This window comes from Larimichthys crocea, chromosome XIII (genome assembly GCF_000972845.2).
Source record: "Larimichthys crocea isolate SSNF chromosome XIII, L_crocea_2.0, whole genome shotgun sequence".
Taxonomy (NCBI): domain Eukaryota; kingdom Metazoa; phylum Chordata; class Actinopteri; family Sciaenidae; genus Larimichthys; species Larimichthys crocea.
In genome coordinates, this window is record NC_040023.1 from 29,283,012 (window position 1) to 29,310,562 (window position 27,551).

General features: G+C 40.6%; 1 protein-coding gene across 4 annotated transcripts in view; it reads left to right on the top strand.

Moving 5' to 3' along the window:
• Positions 1 to 27,551, top strand: part of ascc3 (activating signal cointegrator 1 complex subunit 3) — a 143,621-nt gene that overhangs the window by 62,661 nt on the left and 53,409 nt on the right. For all 4 annotated transcript variants that reach the window (XM_027286029.1, XM_027286032.1, XM_027286030.1 and 1 more), the window contains exons 11-14: positions 9,422 to 9,586; positions 22,322 to 22,498; positions 22,764 to 22,835; positions 25,113 to 25,247. In XM_027286029.1, coding sequence (XP_027141830.1) covers positions 9,422 to 9,586; positions 22,322 to 22,498; positions 22,764 to 22,835; positions 25,113 to 25,247 — 549 coding nt within the window. The remainder of the gene's footprint in view (positions 1 to 9,421; positions 9,587 to 22,321; positions 22,499 to 22,763; positions 22,836 to 25,112; positions 25,248 to 27,551) is intronic.

Here is a 27,551-nt window from a genome sequence, read left to right on the forward strand (position 1 = left end):
TACACAGCCCGTTACATATGTATGAAATAGTGAAGTATGTTTGGTCTTAATAAAGTTTGCAGTATATATGTTATGTTTTTATCTACATGGACACACCCTGTTTATTTTCCACTATGGCTCCCTCCATTATATAATACACGGCACGTTTTTAAAGTCCAGAGAGAAGTCTGTTGCAAAAGTCCACGTGATCTCCTTTGCCAAAACGTCTGTATGTCCTCGACGAGCTCCTGTTTTGTGCTGGCTTAGCCTCCTTGCGAATTAGTCTTTCATGGAATGCCTAAATATATGTTTGATGGTTTCGTACGCTTATACTGCAAAATTTATTAAAACCAAAAATACTTGACTTATTTCATACTTGATTCACCGTAATTCTTTCGATTTGCGCTTTACGCCATTTAGCCTATGGTCACTGTTTAAATCAAAAAACATTAGGCTATGTTACGGACGTTACGAGCGGAGTTTTCTTTAATAACGCGTTTATGTTGGCATGTCTTTTTGCTGCCTCAGTGTTATCTTATCACAACTTTTTTTTTTTCCATCAACTGATCCGCTGATCAGCTGATCAGCTCACCCCGGCGTATCTGTTCAGATGTTTCTTTAGACAGTCGACGGTTGGAGCGGAACATCACTGCTCCTCCCGTGGACAAATGAGGCATTGCAGCTGGTTTTCACACAGACTGCTTAGGGGCGTTTCCAGTCGGGGCCTCACTGACTACGTCATCGCGGGGGATTACATTTCGGTCACGCACCAGCCAAGGACCTTGACAGGACCTGTGACGGACCAGCCACGGTCCCGTCACGGTTCCGTCACGGAAACACGGGAACTTTTAAGTTGCTACATCTGTAAGAAAACAAACCCATTGACAGCAACCATCAACTTATCCTCCATTTAGTTTGAAGTACCAAGTAGAACACTGCTGTGCTTCCATTTCACAAGGTAATCAATATGAACATGATGAATCGTTTCTGCTTGTCAGAGCATATTAGCATAAAGTTGCATAAAGAACCTTTGTCAACTAACCCATGTTATGCACGTGCATGGCTTTTTAGCTATTGTTACTATATTAGTCATAGTAATGTAAATGCAAACAGGGATTGGTTGTGAAATTTTGGGTTCAAGGATGATTTCACTTCTAAGATTTGAAAAGATTTTAATAATAATAATAATAATACATTTTATTTCATCGGCACCTTTCTGTCACCCAAGGACACCTTACAATAAATGAGAGTAGACAGCAAATAACAGAAACAAACAAAAAGAACCATAAAAGTATATCAAATTACAAGAATACAACATTAAAAACAGGTTAAAATAGGACAGTGCAATTGAATCAGATGGAAAAGGCGATTTTAAACAGCTGGGTTTTAAGTGCAGACTTGAATTGTGAGAGTGATGTTCCTTATGACAGGGGGTAAAGAGTTCCAGAGCTGGGGAGCAGAGCGGCTGAAAGCTCTGCTCCCCATGGTGGAGAGACGGGCGGAGGGGACTGTTAGGTGAATGGAGGAGGGTGTGTATGGTGCTGCAGACAGATGTTGGGTTTGCAGAGGGAGGGATGTACAGGACAACGATTAATGAAGTAAAGCACACAATACACTAACCTTTTCATGAGGACAGAGTTTGTTGGTACTTGGCATCAGTACTCTAATGTTTTGTCCATGAATACAACACAAATAAGCCTGCCTCAATTGGCCCCAGTGTGTAGCTTCATTCACATGATATTAATGTAAATTTGACCAAAAAAGAGGCATGTATGTGATGGATTACCTAATCTCAAGCAATTTTCACGTCCCTAGAGGTTGGTTTTCATTGTTCACTGAAGTGAACAGTATTTTGCTCAAAAGTAGGAAATCAATCCAAAATCTTTTGGCACACTTTAGAAAAATAGCCTCCATCCCGATTTAATAAAAACGTCTGGTTTATTTAAAAATATCCAGGTTCCCACTGTGCCTGCTGCTCTACGGTTTACCATTAAATTAATAAAAAGAGCAATTACAGGCTATTATATTTTTGTTTTATGAACCCATTCTCTGATTAAATTGTCATCTTTAAGAAACATTGTCTTCCATGAATGTGTGAAACACTAAGACTGGATTTAGATGATTAATTTCAGTCCTGCTGTGATGTATTGATAAATAGGCTAAATAACATCATTCAGTCAAACAGTGGCATGTTTTCTCGACACCTCCTTGTGTGTATTTGTGAGGCAATTAAGAAAGCCCTTTGGCCTGAGCTCCATTTGCCAGAGCCTCCATTTAGATTAAACAGTAGCTCCAATTAGAAGCAGGCACTTGCCTTTTCTGTGAGCACACCAGCCTCTAATGGCTGGATAGATTGATTTAAATGCAAACTAGAGAGGATTTAATGAACTGCTTTTACAGAAAGAGTTTAATAGGAATTTGCACACCCACGGACAGGTTGCCAGACAGTTCACACACCATTAATTATGCATTGTAGTGTTTTTTTCTTGAAATGAGAGAATAAAATTGCATTATAGACACTAAGCAACATGCAAAGATGGCCTCTGTTGATACAGGTGAGATGGGTTGATGATGAAATTAGTCTCAAAGAAAGTAACAAGATGCTGACTCTTAAACATATCACACAAAACATAAATGACAACAATTTGTTTTAACCTGTGCCTGTAGTGGATCATAGACTGTCATGGACATACATACATACATACATCTGGTAAACACTAACATAACTCACTGCACAAGATGTGAGTAGTGTTACACGTCTGTTATGATTTAGGTGCTTCTAAATGCATTGTAATGAGCCGAGTTACGGGCAATTGTGCATTGATGAGCCATGAATCTGACATAGTATGCTGGAGGGATTTTGGATGTGTTGCTCTGTTGTACAGTGTGTCATTCACTTACATGAGCAGGAGATAATATATCTGAGCTAAAATTTCTAAAATAATCTCAATATTCTTGGTGACTTAATGGAGAATTGTAGGATACATCTGGCAACATCACACAAAGAGTAGTGTGACTAGTCCTAATCTATTTTTGGACAACCTTTAAAATGGTATTGAGGGAATTTAATGTTGACTGTGAGCTCACAAGAAATGGATAATGAAAAAAAAAATCAATGTCTGAGCAACTAAAGCCAAGATATCTTATAACTTATAGTTCCTATTGGTTTAAAAGATTGGGTTGTCTTCAAGTCTTCAAGCAACATACACGTCCTAAGTACAATGAAAGTGTTCTTTGTTGTTTAAGTTGTTCTTCCTGTCAATACCACTGACAGTATAAAGAATGGCCAGCATATCTATGATGTTCCTCACAGGTTTTTGAAGAGCCATTTTGAAGCTCAAATCTGTGACTCTGGCTGCTGGTAATCCTAACCATCCTGGCTAATCTAAAAATCATCTGCGCATCTGAGGTGGGAAGAATGAAGCCTGGGTGCTCAAACAAGCCATCTGTCACAACCCGTTCTCATTCCCAACGCGTAAAATACCGACGCTTTGTCACGCCCCTTGGCGTCTGATACCGACGTAAAAGGTACCCTTCCGCGTCTGTATGAAACACTCTGGGTTGTCCATTGACTCCAGTATAATCCGTTTGCGCTGGTAAGAGACGCTCAGAGCAGAGCTCCAGCCGTCCATTCACTCCAATAATAACCCGACCAGCGATACATGACGCTGCAAGCTACAATCTGATTGGACAACCGAGGACAATCTGCCCGGAACTGTTTTTCTCACTATGTCAAGGATTTCTTTTATTGATATCATCAACGTTTCTCAGCACAAACACGCCAAAGTGTCACTGATAATTCAACAATAAAATAGCTTCATGTTGTGGCCCTCGGTATGTTTTTTTTCTCCTTCTAGCCTGAGAAATAAACTTTTATTCCTATGTTTTGGATAGCGGAAAGGCCTACACTACCCAGAATGCTCGTCCACTGACGATTTGCGAGCTACAATCTGATTGGACAACCGAGGACCCTCTGCCCGGAAGTGTTTTTCTCGTGTTGTTAAAGATTTCTTTTAATAATATCATCAACGTTTCTCAGCACAAACACTGTGTGTGTCACCATTGATATTATGACTGATAAAATAAAAAGTTAATCACTTCTCTGTTTAATGTGCTTTTTATAATGTCTGTTTTTAGACAGAGCTTGTTATCAACAGACCTTTTGAGAAGGAAAAATGAAATTTCCTGTGTGCAGTTTGCGCTGGAGCTGTACTGTGTATATATTCATATACAGTAACAATTTTATTCATGGAAAGCTTTCTGGGCTGCTCAAAGGATCACAAAAGCACCATGCAGCACACTCACCATGTGAGTTTTGTTCAGTGTTTTGTCGAAGAAATCATCAAAGTCGAATTGACATATTTGATAGGGTGTGTTTTATTAAAAAGCATGCCGTCACACTGGTAAATTGACAGTCACAGAACATATCTGAGCCACCTCAAGCTGACCCCAAGGTCAAGGCCATATCCCCTGATAACTCATCAACGCTTTGAGATAGGGGCCTGAAATCTGCACCTGCGCATTGGGACAGCATGGTCGACCACGGTGTCGAGTTTCAGACCCGTGCGCCCTTCGGGAGGGTCAGAGGTCAGCCGTTCTGTACTTAACGAGGCCTAGTAGTTCAGGCTTAAAAACACCTGTTTGGTTTGTGAATAACTCATCAGCGCTTTGAGGCAGGAGGCTGAAATCTGAGTATGTGTATCAGGACGCAGGGTCTGATCAGGGCCCCTATTTTCACCCCCGTACCCCCTTTGGAAAGGTCAGAGTTCACCCGTTCTGGACACCTTTTTGGGAATAAATTGACAATGCTTTGAGGTAGGAGGCTGAAATTTGACTATGTCGTACGCCGTGGAGCCTTCTGCTGGGATTTTTTGGTCCTGTCACAATCCCATCACTGTAGAGCTAGTTAGCTTTCTAGAAGGTCTACAGAGTTGGGACTTTGGGAGCCTGACCCAGACCTCCATTTAGAATAGCACAGTGAGTTTCATGCAGTTCGGTGCATTTTTGTGGCAGCAGCGAGGGCGCAGATTCGTGTAACGGCGTCCTTTCTCGGCCCCGCCCATCGAAAAGTACTGGGCCGACGTGGACCAGACCAACATCTATCCGCTCGTCTCATGCCCCTGAACAACATACTAAAATTTCAGACCCGTGCGACTTGTAGAAACACATGTCCTCCAAAACCTCCACGCAGGTCAGAGGGTATAAGACTGCATGATTCTGACAGGACCCCAATGCTCAGGAATCCAGACGGGGCAAAAAAAATTCTACTGGACTTGTGGTTTTTTTTTCACCGGTTCATTATTCAGGGCCCCTGGGGGATCCTCTGTTCCAAATCTGGGGCCCCTGGGGTCAAAGGCTGCCGCGCGGCGGCCAAAAAGACATGTTTTTTTAGTGAGTCCCCCAAATCTGACCCTCTTCTTTTCCGGTCACTATCTCCTGATAACTCATCAAAGCTTTGAGGCAGGGGGCTGAAATTTGAGTATGCGTATCAGGACGTGGGCCACAATCACTGTGCCGAGTTTCGTACCCGTGGCCCCTTGGGAAGGGTCAGAGGTCAGCCGTTCTGTACTCAATGAGGCCTACTACCTACCTTTTTGGGATTAACTTATCAATGCTTTAAGGCAGGGGTCTGAAATTTGAGTATAGATCAATATATATCAATAGACTTCCTAAACTGATATTTTACTACCCTACTTATACTGTGTACTTACACAGCCAAATATTTAATTGTCCTATTTTGATTCTATTATTTTTTTTCCGTGTGTGTGTGTGTGTATGTGTGTAATGAGAAGTAGACCACAATAGTGAGATATCGAGAGCTGTCTACACATTACGTGAGATATTATTGATCTATTGGATTCATAGATGTTTTATGTACTTAAGCCAGTTATAGAGTGAAACAGAGACTGACACTGACTGAAATGTGTATTCAATATTTTATTCTGAACTTTTATGATGAACTTTAACTTTATTTCTATTGTGAATTTCAACATGTTGAACTTTGAACTGGGAACTTGTGGTGCCAACTCTGCAACCTGTGGTGGGCTGTTTTACAGATAAGCTTGCGCAGGTTCCCATGTGTCATCCCACACTTTGCCACTGTCAGGAAAAGAAAACAACAATAACAACAACAACAACACACACACACAATATAGGTTAAAAGGATAAGTTAGGTTGTGACTTATAAGAATGTCTAGGTTGAAATATCTTCTATATTCATGTCATGCTTTATACAATTTCATTTTAATCCAAATTAGTCAAATCAAATCAAATACTACTACTAGGCCTCGTTAAGTACAGAACGGCTGACCTCTGACCCTTCCCAAGGGGCCACGGGTACGAAACTCGGCACCGTGGTCGACCATGCTGTCCCAATGCGCAGGTGCAGATTTCAGGCCCCTATCTCAAAGCGTTGATGAGTTATCAGGGGATATGGCCTTGACCTTGGGGTCAGCTTGAGGTGGCTCAGATATGTTCTGTGACTGTCAATTTACCAGTGTGACGGCATGCTTTTTAATAAAACACACCCTATCAAATATGTCAATTCGACTTTGATGATTTCTTCGACAAAACACTGAACAAAACTCACATGGTGAGTGTGCTGCATGGTGCTTTTGTGATCCTTTGAGCAGCCCAGAAAGCTTTCCATGAATAAAATTGTTACTGTATATGAATATATACACAGTACAGCTCCAGCGCAAACTGCACACAGGAAATTTCATTTTTCCTTCTCAAAAGGTCTGTTGATAACAAGCTCTGTCTAAAAACAGACATTATAAAAAGCACATTAAACAGAGAAGTGATTAACTTTTTATTTTATCAGTCATAATATCAATGGTGACACACACAGTGTTTGTGCTGAGAAACGTTGATGATATTATTAAAAGAAATCTTTAACAACACGAGAAAAACACTTCCGGGCAGAGGGTCCTCGGTTGTCCAATCAGATTGTAGCTCGCAAATCGTCAGTGGTCGAGCATTCTGGGTAGTGTAGGCCTTTCCGCTATCCAAAACATAGGAATAAAGGTTTATTTCTCAGGCTAGAAGGAGAAAAAAAACATACCGAGGGCCACAACATGAAGCTATTTTATTGTTGAATTATCAGTGACACTTTGGCGTGTTTGTGCTGAGAAACGTTGATGATATCAATAAAAGAAATCCTTGACATAGTGAGAAAAACAGTTCCGGGCAGAGGGTCCTCGGTTGTCCAATCAGATTGTAGCTTGCAGCGTCATGTATCGCTGTGGTCGGGTTATTATTGGAGTGAATGGACGGCTGGAGCTCTGCTCTGAGCGTCTCTTACCAGCGCAAACGGATTATACTGGAGTCAATGGACAACCCAGAGTGTTTCATACAGACCCGGAAGGGTACCTTTTACGTCGGTATCAGACGCCAAGGGGCGTGACAAAGCGTCGGTATTTTACGCGTTGGGAATGAGAACGGGTTGTCTGTCAGGGCACCTACCTGTCAGTCAAAACAGCCATGCTGTTAATTTTGCATAACTTTAAACTATAATATAATTTGAATTAAAAAAAAGAAGAAAAAAAATCAACCTCAAGTTGGCATGAAAGGGGAAACCAAAACTGTTCATTTCTGTGAAGTTGGACATTTTAACATGGGGACTTATGGAGACCGACTCACTTCTGGAGCCAACCTCAAATGGTCGTTCAAGGAACTGCAGTTTTTGGCACTTTAATTCACAGCCATGTACGTTGCCACTTGGTCCATACCCATAAAAAATAAATCACTTCAATTCTATAAATTTCAGTGTAAGAGAGGAGCAACAAACAACAAATCCTGTGCAAAAGTACATTCTTAAACATACTACGAGGAGTTTTTAACTGGTTATAGACTGTCTCAATTTATTACTGATGGTTCTGTGTGGTTGATTATTTCTACATGGTTATTCTTAATGCTTCCCACTGGGTCAGATTTGGTTGGATTCCTCTTGATAACCATGAAACAGTCAAAAGCAGGCAAAGGAAACACTACTTCTTTTATCCACAGGGGATCGCAAACAGAAAAGGAAAGTTCCTTGTAGCTGCTCTAAGTTCAGCTCTAATTAATATGAGTCAGAATTAGACAAATCAAACCAGCTGTGTACTGATAGCTCACACTTGGCAATAGTTTCAGTTCATATAAGATAACAAATTGATGCAGACAGAAACTAAAACAAAATGCTTAAAGGTTGGGGCTTATCATTCATTGTCCCTCCTTCACAAATTATACACTTTCTTGCATCCTTGCTCCTTGTCTCTTTGTTGTCGTCTGTCTCTGACAAGCTCGTATTATAAAGACCCGCCTTCTTGACATTCAGCAACCAATCAATAGGATAAATCATAACCACGTGCCTGTGACGTTATCACGATACATTGATGTGTTTTCCTTTCCGCTTGATCCACAGGCTGGATTATGAAAGTTGTGCCTAATAAATGCCCACAACTTTCATAATCCACCCTCCCAGTTTGTAACACAGTAGCCTTTCTTCTGGACTGAGAAAACCTTGATGAATAGACAAAAGACACCAGATATCATACATGGTTTTTACAAGGAGTACTCATCATGACCAGTAAATAAAACTTGATGCGTAAAGTCAGTGGAGAACCCCATTAATTCTTTATGTTTAACTGTTGTTGACTCATAACTCATGCAGATAGACTGTACAGTAGTGAAACATCTGTGGTGTTGGTAGTTGAGGCAGTGTTGGAGGATAAACCACATGAACATCATGCATACATATACATCATGCATGTATATGAAGGAAAATGCCTCGCTCATCTGCATTACAGGCTGATTTTTGAGGTTTACTAACTGTAAGAAGATGTAGCAGTATCAGTCCTTGTAGTTTAGTGAGCTGATGTTGCAATGCTTCTTTACCTACACTGCAGTTCTTTTATTATTTTTGAAAGTATTAATAACTATGAGGTTTAGCTTTGTGGTCACATCCATATTAGGTTCTGGACCTCTTTCACCAATGGAGGTCTTTCTAAAATAGATACTTATTAGATGGTTCATTTGATGCGGGTGTAGACTACAGAGAAAAAGCTGTCCTAATATTTATGCACAGCACTGTATTGAAACACCAGGGTTCATTCAGTTGGTAGCACAGGCAACACCTGCCGATGTTGTTGTGCCTTCACATAAAATGGTGAGAAGCAGAAGCTTAACACATCAACTTAGCTGATCATAACAGATGAATTGGGATTCAGAGCCTTTTCACTGACAAATGTACTGCTGGAAAATAGTACTAATTAAAGCAATGACATCCACAGAGGAGCTGTAATTTAAGGAGTACCGTCTGCTGTTTTTGTCACATAGATCACATAGGTGTCTTTTTATTATGATGAATTCTCTCTTTAGCAGTATGTTGTTGTCTGTGCTTTTCTTTAATCGCTTACGTTCTGTAGTGAACTGCTATTCAACATCTTCATGTTTGTTTCAGATGTTGGTGACTACTCCCGAGAAGTGGGACGTCGTGACCAGGAAGAGTGTCGGAGACGTGGCTCTGTCTCAGATTGTGCGTCTCCTGATCTTGGATGAAGTTCACCTTCTCCATGAAGACCGAGGACCAGTGCTGGAGAGCTTGGTGGCGAGGACCATCAGACAGGTTAGTCCTGCTCCCTCTCTTCTTCTGAATGTCTGTATATGTTACTCCCTCCAGCTGGAGATAAAGATTTCTTTAAGCAGGACGTTGGTATCGATTTTTCTTTCAAAGATCTATAGATGAGGGTTGTCTACTTGCTTGTCAAACTGGCGAGGAAATTTAAATTGATCTGACAATATTTTTGCATTCTGTATTTATGGGGAGCTCCAAATAAAGTATAATGAAAACAGTAGTAATAATTCAATTTATTAGAACAGAAAGTTAATTCAGACAAGCCAACAAGTATCGATGTACCCCAACCTTGTACCCTGAGGTGTTTTTGTTCTACTGGATCACCATGTCCTTGATAATTAGACTGTTACAATAATTTGTTCACTGTCGTTTATACATTTTTGTTTGCATACAGATAGAACTAATGAGATACAGCTTATTAATTGGTGAGCCAGAGACATGTTGATTCAAAGAGAATAAATAAGCACACTGTGTGGAATCCCACTGGAGTTGAATGTTGTGGGTAAATGAGCAGGATTTCCACCAGCTCTCTGCTGCAGAGGCAGACAAAGACTGCTGAATTATGACTGTTTGGACTATTTGGACAATATATTTCCATATCTGACTACTAACCCCTCTGTTTTTGTTCATTCACCAAAATAATTCAACTGTCTAAATCACAGCAGTGGCTTACAAGAATGTGGCTGAATTAATATAGTTTAAACTGTGAGGCAGCCTCCAATGGAGGTGCCTGGGAGTTGAAGGTACAGGGGTCGTGTGGAGGGAAAGATATAGTTATACCGGCTAAGTTGAAAGAGACAGGTGGATTCCAGTGTCCTGAAAACAACAGGAAGTTATTGTAGTTCAATCAACATGGTCAACAGTTACAGCAGCAGGAGCACCTGTGACACAGCTTGAGCCAGCTCAGGTACTTTAAAACCCTTAGCGCCTCAATGCTGCAAATTAGGTGACATTCATACTTTATACAAACTGAGAAACATCACATTTTTTTAAAGTCTTCTCCAGTAGAGTTAAAACTAGGACTGCTAATACCTATAGCTATATCTATTTGACATACTTTTCTTGGTTTACCAAAATTTGAACTTATAAAGGCTTAAAAACAAGTTAGAGCCCACAGCTAATACAGGTTTGCCTATAGCTACATTATATGCACATTTACAAACATCCATTCAGTCATTTAGCTGATGCTTTTATCCAAAGTGACTTGGAAAAAAGGGAAACAATCAGTGTGACAAGGACGTGTTAGTGCAGCAATAAGTACTATTCACATAAAATTTAAGTTCAGTTGTAGAGGGAGGTAGATTTCTCATGTCCAGTTGTTGGTAGTGTTTTAGAGGAGGTCCTCTCTTAAGAGCTGGAGGGCTTCAGGAGGTTTTTAAAGGTAGAGAGGGACACTTCTGATCTGGTAGGAACTGGTAGGACGTTCCACCAACGGGGAACAACAGACAAGAAAAGTTTGGATTGTCCTGAGAGTACGGGTGGCAGAGCCAGGCGTCATTTGTTGGAGGAGGTAACATATGTCTGTATGAGGGTGTTCAAGTAGGTGGGTGCAGAACCGGAAACTACTTTGTAGTCAGCATTAGAGATTTGAATTTGAATGGGCTGCTACAGGTAGCCAGTGGAGTTCGATAAGCAGCGAGGTGTCCTTTTGGGTTGGTTGTAGACCAGGCACGCCACCGTGTTCTGGATCATCTAAAAGGGTTTCACTGTGCAGGCTGGAGGGCATAAGAGTAATCGAGTCTTGAGATGACCACAGCCTGTATCAGCTGTTGGGTAGCGTGTTGAGTCAGGTATGGCCTGATTTTTGTAATGTTGTAGAGTGCGAAGCAGCGCAGCTGATCAGAATGTGATCAGAGATGGTTAGTTGATCATGACAGTTTCTATTTTCATGGTGTTAATTTTATCCGGAGGGCCCACGGTGTCACTTTGAAAACTTGTGGTAGTGTGTATAAAACCTAATGAGAACGTTTGGCACACCTTCCATACTCAGTACTACAGATACATTTGGATCGGTACTCTGAGGGTATTGAGGTTAAATACTTATTTCTCTACTTAGACTAATGTGCTGAAAATGCTTTTTTTCCGTCTAGTATATTTCTGCCTAGTTGCACTTTTTATTCACTTTCAGTGTGACGAATAAATACATCTCGAGCACAACAAGCTAACGGAGAGAAAGAGGCTCACAGACAGTACGGTACCCGTCCTCATCATCTCCCTGTTGCAGCAGTGCACGTCATGCACCAGTCATCCCCCACATTCACCCACATTATCCACAAGATCTCCCTCTAGCCTCTGTTAAACACTCTACTGAAGGCTGCAAAATGAGACACAAAGGGAGAGAAGAGACAGGGGAGATGCAGCAGGTGTGGGTGAGTGAGTTTAAGGAAGCAGGGGAGAATGAGCAATTAGTTAAACTAGGGAGTTCTCTCAGTATATACACACACCTTGTTAATCAAAATGTTTGGCTGTATTGGTTTGTTACAGCATTCAAATGTTCTTACTTCTGATGCTTTAAGTAAATGGTAAAGGTGCTTCTGCACTACATATTTCATTTACCCATTCATGCATGCGTACACACACCGATGGCACAGCCTTCGGGAGCAATTTGAGCTTTAGTTTCTTGCCCAAGGACACTTAGTCATCGACAGGCAGTCTGGAGGAGCCGGGGATCGAACCAACAATCTGATTAGTGGACAACCCGTTCTACCTAAGCCACAGCCAGCCATACAGCTGCCCTAAGTACATTTTGCTAATAATACTTTACATGTGCATGAATAGAATTTTTCATTCTGGTAATTTTTTTTGTAATGGAACATTTTACATAGTTCCAACTTACTCCCCACAGCTCGCTATGTCCTTTCTTAAGACTGCCTAAATTAGATTTATTTAAGGAGGACGTTGGTAACGGACACTGGTAACAATATTTTTGCATTCTGTTTAAGAGTGAGCACCAAATAAAGTATAAAGAAACCATAATAACAATTCCATTTATTAGAATAGAAAGTTAATTCAGACAAGCCAACAAGTATCAACATATCCCAACACTGTGTGTGTATAGGGTGACCCCTGTTATGGAGGACCCTTATGTCTTTGGTACCTATAGTGCCGTTTTCAGTTCACTGTCTCCATGATAATTAGACTGTTACTCCTCTAGTACCTTCACCACTGCTATTAGAAAGGTTAATTCAATAGCTCAATGAAAACTTTGCAAGCTGCACATTTACATGTAATGTTAGAATGAGTATGAAGGTTGTTAGAAATGGATTTGGAGGCACTGTATATAGCAGGGCTGGGTCTCTGCCGCAGAGGCCTGGAGTCAGTTTCAGTTCACAAAGCTTTTAATAGGAAAACAATTCTACACAATAACAATAATCATGTAATATTTCTGAACTTGAACCAGTCAATTAAATAGAGATCATTTAAAGTATGGAAACTGTGTCCACACAGTACAAATACTTAAATTCCCCAAATAAATAAATAAATCATCCCGAGAACACAAAATGTGATCTATAGTATCAGCTGTCTGGTTTTTGATTAGGTTTTTTGGTATTATTAAGGTCTTTCTGTGATATAATGTGTGAGATTAATTTCTGGATGTATAGTCTCAGAAGGACTTAATTAAGATGTTAGATTAAGAGATAGATTAGATAGTTATTTTTATAGGTATTTAATTTTTGCAATGTAATATTCACTGAGGTCTTAAAAGCTATCCTTATTTTTGGGATGTAATTCTATGACTGTGTGGTAACTTTTACTCTTCATGAAATATTAACTCTTTCTGTGTGGCAGGTGGCCATATTCTGAATGTGTCTGATAATAAATGACATCAAGTTTGTTTGACTCTTCATTAGACTCTTCCTCTAAGTCAGTTAGTTGTTTTTTCATGTGCTTGTTGGTTGACTGGTGAACAGCACACTGTTCCAAAAATGTGATTATAGACAGCATGGGTCCTGCCTCCTTCAAGTCTGTGAACTGATCTGTCTGTCTGTTGGTGGAGATCAGGACATTTCAGATATTTAAGTGATTATGTGAATTCAGATCTATATGGGCTGTACTGTTTCATATCCCTCTATCCTAATGAGCTCGTCATGTGTCAGTCTGTAAGAGGAAATGAATGAATGTAGAAGATGTAAAGGGAAAGTCCACAGCTGATTCACCCAGGCATCAGGCTGTGTGAATTCCATTTTGATCCTGAAAATATCTCTATAAATACATGTCCATTTTGTCTGTCCTTGGCACCGAGTGGTATGACTCAGTCTGTACCCAGTTCATGAAAGCCTTCAGATGTGTTGCTCCTAACACTGCAGAATGTGTGCAGTGTGTGTGTGTCTGTGTGTAGGATTAAGACAAAAATTCTGTGTATCCAAAAAACACATAAATGTGCCTACACACTCTTTGAGTCAGATATATACAAAGCAGTTAGCTTCACAGCACAGCAATGAAAACCACTGTAAAGATGAGGTCGAATTTAGGCAAGAGCAGCCATCCCTGTACATGACCCTTATGTACAATTATGGCTATGTAAAATCACGCTTAGAGTTCATAATACATCCACCTGACCTGGAAATGAGAATCTGCAGTAACCGCTCATAACTATCATCTTTAAACATCATGAAGGTAATAAATAGGATTCAGCAGTTATATTAAAAAGTTCACAAAGCATTTCACTGATGTATAAAACAGGGAAATAAAATGCTGAAAGAAAGAGAAATTAATTGAAAACACTTTTGTGATTGATTGGTGTGTGAAGTGCGAACCTGCAGGTGTTTCAAAATGAAATTAAACCTTTGTGGAAATGTCTCAATCGAGTGTGACGGACCAACTCAAGTGTTCATCACAATGAGAAATGTTGAAAATACATAGATAGCAGCTGTATGCTGAAGGACTCAGAGCTGAGGGAAACAGAGGCAGGGATGTGGGGATGAGCCGCTGTGCTCTGCAGCGACGGAGACCTCCTGGCAGGGTTAACCGCAAGGTAATTGAAAAGCGGTCCGTACATGTGACCGCTGTTTACTCGGTTCACAGCCCATTTATTTGCAGGTTTAGCTGAATATTACTGAAGAAGGGCTGACTGGGCGCTTTGTGCACCTTAACACCTCGAGAGGTTGTGCTGCAGTGAACGAGTTTGAATCCTCTTGACGGTCTATCTGTTTGAGAGAAGACTGCACATGCTGTCAGTGCTGAAAATACAGCTGTGGAGCCAGACTTAACCTGTTGACATCAAAGTGACATGGACTTTTATTTTCTAAAACAACAGCCTTGTTCAGACTGCCAATCCAAATCTGTTTTTTGGCCTCCGGATTGATTTTCCGAAGTCTGGACAACAAAGAAAGACATGAAATGCCAGGTTTACAAATCAGATCCAAGCCACATTTTGGGCTGGTTTGAAATGCAATAGAGTTGAATTTCTACAGATGCATCTCAGTCCAAGTCCTCCGGCCGCTCATATCCAGTTTCAAAGTGTATTTTGAGTTACTCAAACTACAACACATCGACGGCATCAAATCCAGAGTAAAGGAAGTACATCAGAGCCGAGTCACGCTGCGACTCGCAGAGCGGTAAGGAGGACAAACACTGTGGACAGACGCTGAAATAAATAGTCTGCTGGCACTTTGATCACTTGAAAATAACAGCAGGGGCATTCTACAGCCTTAAAGACCTGATTTGAGAAACAAATCTGTTTGGCCTGCTGTCTGAAACATAGCTGAAGCTCCTCTAGAGACACAGGAGACGTTACACAACTGTTTTCACAGGCTGAGCAGAACTTGTCGTAACTAGTACATTTAAATGGACACATACAATTGATGCAGTTCCTCTATGATTGACTGATTCTCATGGCGTACAGTGGATTGTTGTCTGAAGGATGAGCTGTGCCAGCAATAAAATATGATGATCGAAAAGGAAAGTCACGGCTCCATCTGGAGCGGGTCGTTGGCTCTATGAGCGGAAACAAAAACAAGTTTAACCTCCATATGTGTGAGATAGCAGGAAAACAGAGAACTGCACATCTGAACCTGAAGCAGTCTGTCCCATTTCATCAAACATGCACCACCAGTCTCAAGTATTCAGACCATCATCACCACTGGCAATTGTTTTGATTTTGTGCCTTTTAGGGGTACATACAAGTTTTCTGAGCTGGATAGCTCTGAAAAATGAAATAAACAGTTCTCCTCTCTGCTTGGCAGTGAAAGCAGGTAGATTTGTGCTTTTGCTTTCACTGTAGCCTTGATCTTTGGCACTGATGGGCGATGACAGCAAACACACTACAGGGTGTGTGAGGAGGAGCGAAATGTTGTGAAGGGTTCAGCTCACTGAATAATGATCTCCTCTGCACTGCATGAAAAAGCATACTGTATATGATACATGTTCATTCACGAGAGTCTGTTCAGCATGTGAGTGTCTGGCTTCAGGAAACCTGTACATTGGTTATATCCTAATGTGAAAGATGTGTGGTAACAAACAGTCAGTGAAATGTTTCTTCTAGACAACACCAGCGTTTAATATATGATTTTGTTTGGCAGACCATTTTCCAAGTATTAAAAAACAAAAAAAAAGGTCATTATAGACAAATGATGGACTGAAAATAATAATATGAGATAAGATGAAACTTGAAAAAAAATAGTGGGTAGATAATTTGTTCGGAAAAGGTTGTTGTAGCAGCAAAAAGTAATATGATTCAGTGCTATAACAGATATAGATTAGAAACTACATTTTCTGGGCTGAGAGCAGAAAGTTATTGCTCGCAAAGTTGTAAACAGCAGTTGAAGGAGAATGAACTGTAGGAAGAGTGGAACGATTATGGGCAAAGCAGAAAAATGGAAGGAGGGTAAGGGGGAGGCGGGGGCGGACTGGAGTATAAAATGTGAGGAAGGGATGAAGTAAGGATAAAAAAGAACATGGGAGAAGAAGATAATAGAAAAGGGAAAGAAATCAGATAAAGAAAGAATGGAAGGCTTAAAATGGGAGGAACAGTGTGAGGAAAGGAAAGAAGGAAAGTGTCGTAGAACAAAGAAAACAAAAGAGAATGAGAGGGTTGGTGAATAGTAGAAGCATTTTAATCAAGGCTGTCAAGCGATTAAAAACAACAATCTAATTACATGCTCGGTGGTTAATTCATCTACATTAATCACATGTATCAATATTTGCTGTGAGAAGCATTTAAAAATATTATGTATATAATCTGTCACAGTCTGTCAGAGCTCACTGCTTAGTGCTTTGTGTTGAGGTGATATTTCAGGCTTGAAATGCTCCGATGGTACAAAAACTCCTGACTGCAGAAACTTCACAGAACAGCTCCTATCAGCAGTCAACAGTTCCATATGGACCTTTTTACATGGACTTTTTTAATTGACTGTGCCAGACAGTGTTTGGTCACGCCTTATGCCGAGGTGTTTCCAGGCTAGATGGGCTATATAGTTCATCCAGCAGGTTCTGGGTCTGCCCTGGGGTCTGCTCCAAGGTGGATGTGACCTGAATGCCTCCATAGTAAGGCGCCCAGGAGGCCTGAACCACCTCAGCTGGTTCCTTTTCACGCAAAGGAGCAGCGGCTCTACTCTGGGTGTCCGAGCTCCTCCGTCGGACCACCTGCCGAAGAAAGCTCATTTTGGCCTCAGATATCCATTATCTCATTCTTTCTGTCACTACCCAAAGCTCACGACCATAGGTGAGGGATATAACGTAGATGGACTGGAACAATCAAAGGGCTTTGCATTCCGGCTTTCCCTCTTCCCCACAATGGTCTAGTATGTGTAGTACTGCAGCCACTGCACCAACCCACCAGTTCCTAATTATGAATTATATATATATTATGAATTGTATTTGTTATTTGGACATTACATCTGCAGGTTGGGCATCAGTGCCATATTCCTCTAGACATATTTCTTAATGGTGCATTGTTCAGATGACCTGCTGTGCACTGACTCTCTGTGGTAATTTAACTAATAATTGCAATTATTTATCAATGAAACACCTGGAAAATGTTTAACTTGTTTAAAATATTACATACATTTTACTTTCAGCACTACAGGCCTCAAACAGCTATATGAATCAAGAAATTGCTCATAAAAGTTCAACCTGTCATGGGAGGTTAAAGTAGACGATGCACTGGTGAAGAGATTATAAACTAAAAAAGTGATGGTCTTAAAGGATAAGGCTGATATTATTTTAGATTTTCTTATTGTCAACAAAACCCATGAAAAGATCACTACTCTGATTTCCCTACCCTGTCTGTGGCTCTCACTTCCAAGCCCACTGGAAGGGTGAAGACATGACTGCCCAATGAACAAATATATAGTTTCATATTTTACACTGTGGTTTTTATCAAACATTACTCAAACAGGAGGAAATTGTGTTTTTCTTGGGGACTCTTTTTCAGTGACAGGTTAATCCACTTTTGGTGCTCTACTGAGTATTTGGGGCAGCAAGATGGTCTATGTGGGATTGAGTGAAAATAAACTCCAGTGTGTGTGTTCATGGTGATGAAGGAACATGTCACCCAGTGCAACGGTGTGGCTAATTGGTGTGTTTTTGAACAATGGAGCTCTACGGCACAGAGGAGAAGATATATCAGGCATACTGCATCATACTTGTTAGTGGTTTTACTGTACCAGTCAAAGGTTTTTTACTCTGTACATTGTGGATTAACACTGAAGGCATATAACTAAAATAACACGGATGGAATTATGTGGTAAACAATGCAAGATATAACGACTGCAGTAATTATGGTAAGAACCGCTTAATAAACAAAGAGAAATGACAGTCCATCATTACTTTAAGACATGAAGGTCAGTCAATCTGAAGACCAGTCATTAGGTGTAGTCATAAAAAACATCAAACACTGATGAAGGCCCTCATGAGGACCGCCCAATGAAGGGAAGTGCTCAGCAACTATGGGAGCATTCCAGTTCATGATCTCAGGAGCGAGGGAATGCCAAGAGTGTGCAAATGTTCCATCCCATTCCATTCTCTTCCACTTATCTGAGGTCGGGCCATGATGGCAGCAGGTTTAGCAGGGTGTTCCAGATGTCCCTATCCCCAACAACACATTCCAGCTCCAGGTGTTTCCAGGCTAGATCGGCTATGTAGTCCCTCCAGCGGGTTCTGGGTCTTCTCCCATTTGGACGTTCCCGGAACATTACCCTATCTCTAAGGCTGAGCCTGGCCACCTGACAGAGGAAGCTCATTTCAGCTGCTTGTATCCACAATCTCATTCTTTCGGTCACTACCCAAAGCTCATGACCATAGGTGAGGGTTGAACATAGATGGACTGGATAATTGAGAGCTTGGCCTTCCGGCTCAGTTCCCTTTTCCTCACAACGGTCCAGTACACCGTCCACAGTACTGCAGACATCTACACAACTCCTTCACCTAGTATAGCAACTCGTAGCGCATTCCATCATTGTGCAAACTTGTAGAATTTAAATATATTACATTTCTGTATAAATATATCCATATTCTGTGTGTTATTACAATGTAACATAAAGAAAATAATAAAGAAAACCCATTGAATAAGAAAGTGAGTCCAACCTTTGACTGGTACTTTACATTCATTGTAGGTTTGGCTTAGCACAGGGGGCTTGTTCACAAGAAGATAAATAGAATATCACCAGACTTAAACTCTAATGCTTCTATTGCTCTTTTAAAAATAACAAGCCTGCACAAAGAGCTGATAAGTAAAACAGAATAGTTTAACCTTTAATACTGTTCCTGAGACTACAGAGGATTATGTCTGTGAGAAGAACATGCAAGACAACTCTTTTTGCCACTAATTATAACTATATATGGCACAGAAGCAGCATGTTTGTGTTTGTCTTTGTGTGAGAACTTGTAAACAGCTCAGCGTCCAACAGAAGATGCTGCGTGCCAGCAGCACGCTTGGCAGACCCTCCCCCACCTCCCTCATCTCTCTGTCCAATTATTGCCACACCTGACAGACTGCTATAATTGATTGTGCCGAAGGAATTAAGGCGACTGCTTCTGATGCGCTAGGTGCTTAAGTTCACGTCGTCAGACCTATTAATATGGAAATCCCTGTAAACTAAATGATATTTGTCCCCCTTTTTATGCAAATGTGTTAGGACCGAGCCAGTTATCTCTTTGATGTTTCGCTTGGACGAGCTCTGGTTTGGACTACATTTTCTTGGTCAGGTGTACTCCTACCAATTATGCAGTGCATTCAAGATAAAGTCCCTCTAACCTTTATTACAAAGGTAATGTTGCTCTGTTGTAGGGCTTCTACTTCATGGTTTGATATTTAAGGAGCATTCATGCTGTACCTAAGCTCAGATATCCTTTTTACAATTACATTCATTTATTTTGAATGCATACAAAATGATTCTCTGTGGGTCTTCTTGATTCGTCAATATGCAACTGTTTGCTATCAAGTTTGCGCAAAACTTAATAAAGTGGTAATATATTTGATGTAGTTACGTTCAGCTGGTTTTGCTGCACCCAGGAGGCCAAAAATTCAGTGCATGCAGCTTTACAATATTTGATATTATTATAGTGCCTTATAGTGTGTGAGTTTAGTACTAACGCTTTGACACACAGCAGTAAAGTATTCCCTTACTTGGTAAAAGTAGCACATGCACATAAACATTGTTTAATGAAAAGTATTAGTTGTAGGTAGAAATGTCTCTGTCAGTGTCAAATTCATATGCGAGGTGTTATCACATTATCATTGCTGGAGCTGAATGAAATCACTGGATGGACTTATTACAGGCCTGCAGCAGCCACAGTTACCGGATCTTGTTCTTTTCTTCTCTTTTTTCCGAGCCTTTCATTTATTCATTTGTTTTGGGATGTATAGAGAATTTTATACTATAACAAAATGCTTTCAGATGTAATCCAAAGTACTGAAATATCTGACTTTTACAATGTACACGAACCTCAGTCATTTCAGAGAAACGTGCACTAAAGTTGAAACAAAAAAGGGCTTTTCAAAGACAATATAAACCATGCACACTTCATCATTTAAAAATATATTAATGAAAGATAGAACAAAAATCTATTTGTATTTTAAAGATTTCAAAAATACAGATTTTAATCAGGCATGTGAAAATAAAATTTCCTTTTACATTTCTTTACTGCTTTTCCATTTGCTTCATTTAGCCTCTCCATTAAAAACTTTTGGTCCATACTTCATTTTAATGTTACTGACATTTGAATGAAATCTCTGTTATTGACTAAAGGAGCCATCGAAAATATGTGTGCCAGAGAAACTGAAACTTAACTTCATTTAGCAAACTATTCAAAAATATATAATGCATCCTACACCTGTGACATTTGGTTCCCAGTCCTGTTGCAGCTTTCTAAATTATGCCACTGACAAATGAATCAATCAGAAAAACAGCGGCCTACCTGGTCACAAAATGTCTTGTGTGTGTGTGTGTGTTGGTATCTGTCCTGCAATAAGAGATTCAGAGGTGTAGCATTTCTGGTGTGCGTTTAAATCCACTTTATATGTTTGATGTTAGCATCTCTCTGTACAGTAGCTCAGTGAATTCCATACATCTCAGTGAAAAACCACAGAGGACTTCACAGATCACCACACTGTCTAATTTTGTGACCTATTAATTTTATTTTATTCAGCTCATTACTCAACCTCCCTGGGGTAATTGTAAATTCTGCTGTTAATCACAATTACCTTATGCTGTCATAAAGTTTTATGATGCCACAAACTGAACTGAAACATGGATTCTTCATCTCTCGTAGAGGAAAGCTGCATAAAGTAAAGGCCGATGTAGAGAAACAACCCTGGAGAGTGTCTGTAGGTGAACATGATGCACATCTGCAGTATGGAGGTTGAGCAGTGCTGGAGTGAATGTGCAGGCCCGGTCCGCTGGCAGGGATTGGTTAGGTCTTATCTTGATGGGATGGTTTGACAGGTACTGCATCACATTAAAGGCCTTACCAATCTTCCCTGTCACATCCAGCAGGAGGCTCACAGATAGGGCAAACCCCACTCTCCTCCAACCGCCCCCCACCTCTAGTTTTCTGTCCTCCTCGCCCACGTTGATACACAACATATTGAATTTTCTCCAGGTTTCAAAGACAAAATAAAGACATAAGCAAGTACATGAGAAAGATCATTTACTCTGTCTCATCGACAAAGTAAAGACATTGACCTCAACGCCTCTGACTCACTTTCTGTGCTTCTAGTTTCTGAATTTAAATTTCCTCTGTACCCTAAAAACAACAGAATAATTGAAGTCTCTTCTTAGCTTTTGTTGACACATTTTCCACAGTAACATCAGCCTTCAGCACTCATCCTTCTATCATGTGTCCACATTAGGAATGGCGATCGACCAATTGTCACTGTGTGAGCCTGCTTGATACTAAATATGATTGAATATGATGGGTCAACATTAGTCTTAGGGCACTATCACAGCTCAGCTGTAGCTCTGTTAGAGAGACTCAGCTGTATTTACCTGCAGAGATGTTTTCCCAGTGGCTCAAAGGGAATAATCCGTCGCTCTCTCCTGGCAGGCTTTTCATTTGAAACTTCTGCAGGAGTGTTGACTGTCTGTGCTGTCTGTGTGTCAACATCAAAACCACGGCAAAGCCTTTGGAAATAATCAGTAAACACTGCAGTCGGACTTTTACTGTAAATGCTGGATTTACTATGTGAACCATTAGACTACATGTCATTTAGCCTGGTTAGATAAATTACATGTACAGGGTAGAGATTGTTTTAACTGTGACACTGTGTTATTGTCTGCTGGTTAGGTGGAGTCCACCCAGAGCATGATCAGGATCCTGGGACTGTCAGCCACCCTGCCCAACTATCTGGACGTGGCCAGCTTCTTACACGTCAACCCCTATATTGGCCTCTTTTTCTTTGACAGCCGCTTCAGACCGGTGCCCCTTGGACAGACATTTGTTGGCATCAAAACCACCAACAAGGTAAACCAAAATCACTTACTGTACATGCACAGGTCGTTAAGTTCTTCAAGGTGATATGTGCATACAGTACATGCTCAGCAACTCTGACAAAGGGAAACTTTGGTTTTGACTATCAATCAATATCAATTCAGACACAATGCAATCTGTGCTGCTCTTTATGCTGGTTTCAGAACACTGGTTATAGCTGTGTGACTGAGACGTTACTGAGTTAAAACATGGAATAAGTGAAATCACATAGTTCATCATGATGTTGTGTCCTCTTCAGATCCAGCAGCTTCATGACATGGAAGAGGTTTGTTACAACAAAGTCCTGGAGCAGGTTAAAGCCGGTCATCAGGTAAGGCTCTTCTGCATGTTTAAACCCATATTTACATAATGTACACATATAACTTTTTATGTGAGTGAATGTAATAAATGTATGTACTGTAAGGAAGTGTGAATTTTGAAGAATATTCATGGGATTAAATGTTTGCCAAAAATGTTTTGTTGCATGTGTTCAGTGTTTTAAGGTGTTCCACTTATGGATGTGCATAACTGGGTAGATATCTTCTAGTCAGTAGATTATTTGAATCCATATTGTTTGGATGTTTTGGGAACAGCATCTCAAACATAAACAGCCATGAAGTCATTTATCTTATGAAATCACAGAGAAGCAGCAAAAACAAGCTTGATGACTGTAAAGAGCATAAGCTAATGCTAAAGTTAACCCACAGTTGTGTGTCGGGTAGAGACTCCATCTCCAGCTGACTGTCTAACGCCTTCAGCTGCTCATAAATATGCACACGATGCCTTCATCCATGAGTTAGTGCTAAAAGATTGAAGCTAAAGCTGTGTGTCCCAGCAAAATGCCCATGATTCATAGAAGACATGGAGGACACACAGTGTATCGCAGGAAAGAGCTAGTTAGTGCAACGATTATAATGCAGCCGTATTTCTAAAAATGTTATTGAAACGTTATCTGTTGGGACAGTTGGGACAGTTCTGGACATTGTAGCTCTGTTCTGTTTGTCTGTAGGGCTGGGTGCCCTCTGTTCCCCTAATATTTGGCTCAGATGTTTCTTGAGCTCACTCGTAAGTGGCATACAGACTCAATCAGTTATTCCTCTGAATTAAAGCAGGGCAGAACAACCTCTTCAAAATGAGTTCATGTGCCTGATTCAGTCTTCTCATTGAGACCAGCATTTCCCAGGCACTGCTATAGGTACTGTGACCTTGTTGTATGAAGGAGTGTTTCTTGAACATCACAACAAGTATTTCTTATTTTACAAGACAGTGTTCAGTCTGATTACCCCCCCCCCCCCCCAAACCCCCCCCCGTTCATCATATTTCTTTCTGATTTTACTCATACTGTCTCTGTGAAACGTTTGGACTAGAACTTGAACACACGCTTGTGTCGGACATCTTTAATACAACTCCTGATTCCCTTGAAAATATTTCTCTAAACTTTTTTCATGAATAGGAACTCCTGCAGTAAATATTTTGTGAACCTTTTGGAATGAACACCTGCTATCTGAAGTCTCTGAAGTCCTTATCTCCCCCAGTGTTACCCTCCTCCCCCACCCTACCCCATTCACCATGCACCTCCCTCCACTCATTCTGCTTCCACTCCACAGCCTCAGAAGGCCTATTGGGAACACAAGAGTTGTGCATTCAGACTTCACCGTTTAGCTCCCATCTGCTACAGGAGTTGAGCTCCCTATTGAGCTTGGTTGTTATCCTGTCTGCAGCATTTTATTACCAGTGCGCGCACACACACACACACACGCACAGACACACACACACACACAAACACACAGTCGTCTTCTTCTGTCTTGCTCATTATCTCCCTCAGAGACACACTTAATATGCGTCTTGCTGTGGCCCTTGAGAACTTGTAAACCAACGTAATTCTTCTGCTCCACTGACAACTTTTCTTTTTTTTACTTTGCCAGTTCAGATGATACCACGGTCCAGTCCGGCTCATAGGTTGAGGCTGCTGAGGCCACAGATCACCTGGGCAGGCCTGTTCTTTGCTCAGTATGAAATTGTCAAAAGGTGGCTGTGACATATATTAATTTCATCTGGGAGGTTCTGATGGATGAAATTTCCTTTATGATTTTTCCAACACCCTCCCAGTGAGAAGCTTGCTGCCAGAGAGAAGTTTAATAAGCTGAGAAGCCGGCGGTTACTGCCGACAATGCTTTCACACAGCTCAGCGGTGCTGATAAAACACCTTCAACAAATAACATTTGCTGCAGTGGGCTCTTCAGACCCGCTGTGTTTGGAGCATACACACAGCTGGCTGCTGCATGTGTGTGCAGTTGTGCCGTATTGTTTGGACTAATAATATCTTCTCCTACTAAAAGGTTACACAGTTACATATAAAACAATGTCAACAGCTTCTTTTAGGGCTATCTACAGATATGTTAAACAAAACAGGCTTTTTATCAGTTCCTATATTTTGTGTCCACCACGTGTACCACCCAATCATCAACGTCATGGAATAGAAGAAAAATCTGAATAAACAAGAAACAGAACAAATGCAATGGCCTCCAAAGTCACCAGATGTTAACTGAACAGCCTGATCAGACAATGTTGTGTTTACGTTGCTTTGCTTCATATTTGTGTGTTTCAGGTGATGGTGTTTGTCCATGCTCGTAATGCTACAGTGAGGACAGCCATGGGGCTGATCGAGATGGCGAAGAACCACGGAGAAATATGCTTCTTTCAACCAGACCAAGGTCCAGACTATGGCCAGTGTGAGAAGCAGGTAGATACTTTAAAGCTATCAACAATCTGTGTTTGAACGTCTTTTAAAAGTTGAGAAGTCATCAATATCCTATTCCAGAAAGATTGTTCTCTTATACTCATCTAATCATATAATAGTGATATGACATATTCCTGTTTTAGACACAGACAGTCTTCATAGGTTTCCCAGAGTGTCAATTCCGCTGAGAGAAAAGAACAAAAAGAGATGATGTTTCTTTTTTGTGTCCAGACAGAAATATGAAAAAGCAAAAAAAGAAAATTGAGGCAAAAACAGCAACAACACGGTCAGTTAGGTTAGAACACAAAAGGCTTGGCCACACCACCATACATCACATTTTTGGAATGTTTATTTTAATGAAATCACCGCAACAAGAAAGTCAATTCAATGCAGTTTCCTCAGCGGATACAAACCTCAGTGAACTTTGACACACAGATTTCAACAGCGCTGACCTGAAGTTGTAATAGCCATCTTTTTTTTTACATTACTGTCCTCTCTTGGAGTGCAAACTGCTTCTCTTGAATAAAATTTAATTTATTGTTTTTTTAATAAAAAATTCAGCCCACCTTAGGTCCACCAATGATATCTTTGCGTAAGAGGCAGGACTGCCAACATGACTGTGACCAGAGCCACAGAGTTCAGGCTTCAAAGCAGCTTCCTTCCTGTGGTTACATTTTGCTGTGCTCCCATATACAATTTAGAACTTAGACATACCATGGCATAGCATTATTTTTAGATATGAAATGCAAACAATGCGATTCATTGTTGAATTTTTCTAACTTTATTTATTCAGATGGTGAGTTTCTGAGACTACACTGCTGCACATTATACACTGAGAGCCACACAGTATCTGTTTGGAGCTTTCTGTTTATAGTTACTGTATTGTATAGGTGCGCAGGCATAAACACAGATTGTGCGTGTCTGTGTGTAATTAATGGTCTCTGCGCTGTGAGAGTACTCAGAGGTGGAGCTATATTCTCCCTCAGAGGATGGTCAGTCAGACTCCAACTCCCATATTTAAATCTCCTGCAACAGAAGGCAGAGTGATAAATTTAGTAACCTTTTCCTTGGTTCCCTAGGGCTGAGCCAAGATTGATGCGCCTCTAATCTTCCCTCTATTTAAATAGGATATGTATACAAATCAGATCACTTTTCATGCTTTCTAAAACTGGAAATGGAGATGCGATTATGTTGGGGGAATAAAAATGGTGCGTTGTGGGCAGGTTTGTCTTTGAAGCAGTACTTTAAAAGCAATTGTGAAACTGTTCCTACTGTACATGTACATGAATTAATATTGTTGTATATGCACTAACTGTGCAGTAATTTACTCCCAGCTCTTCTGCCTGTGTCCCAGCATAATGAGTATTATCCACTCCATTAGTCCGTCTTTGAGTGCTTGTCGGTCTAGCCTGCTCTGGCAAAGGAAGAGGCATCGGGCTGATTCCACTCTAAGCCCACACAGAGATAATGCACTGCCTATTTGCACTCTGGAAATTGCCCCGCATTAATATTTATAGGTGTTTTTTAATCTCTAATATGCATATGCAGTGAAATAAAGCACCTCTAAGGTCAGTCATATAATTTAGCGTTTATTTATCCAGCTTTAAAAGTCAGAAGTGATTCCACTATATTTTTCTCTCTCCTAATGTTATTTAATTGGCTTAATCTCGAGGGGTTAGAGAGGCTGTCAATCAAGCTTAGATACCTTAATGCACCCACTTGAATCAATTCTTGTTAAATACAGTTTTTGGTATGCCAATGATTAAGTGCAGTTGAGTGAAATAATGAAAACACTGAGGAAACACTGGACAAAAGAGCTGTTTTACACAACAGACCTACAGCCTGTGTACACTTTGAAATTATGTTTAATAAGAAACAGTGTGAGGGGAGAACAGGTAGCAATTATGCTCATATAATTAACATGAGGACACAGAGAATAGAGCTCAGAATGTTGCTGGTGATTGATTAAATGTGGTCATCACAAACACAGTGATGTTCCCACTCAAAGACTTTCTTTAAGAGAGAACTGATGATTGCTTTCTACTAGCCAAGAATGTTACAAGGCAGCTAACTGTAACTGAAGCTGAGCTGCTGTCGGCTGCTTTGTGACATGGCTGATGCAGTGATTTGCAAACGGCACGCTGGTTAGTATCATGGAGCTGAAATATGTAAACATTATATGTAGAAACACCATTTAAAAGATGATTGTCATTCATTTTAGCATTCAGTCTGGTGTAGGTCACTTTTGGTCGATGCTCAGGATGATGCAAGCATGAGCAACAGGATACTGACCACAGTTCACTTAAC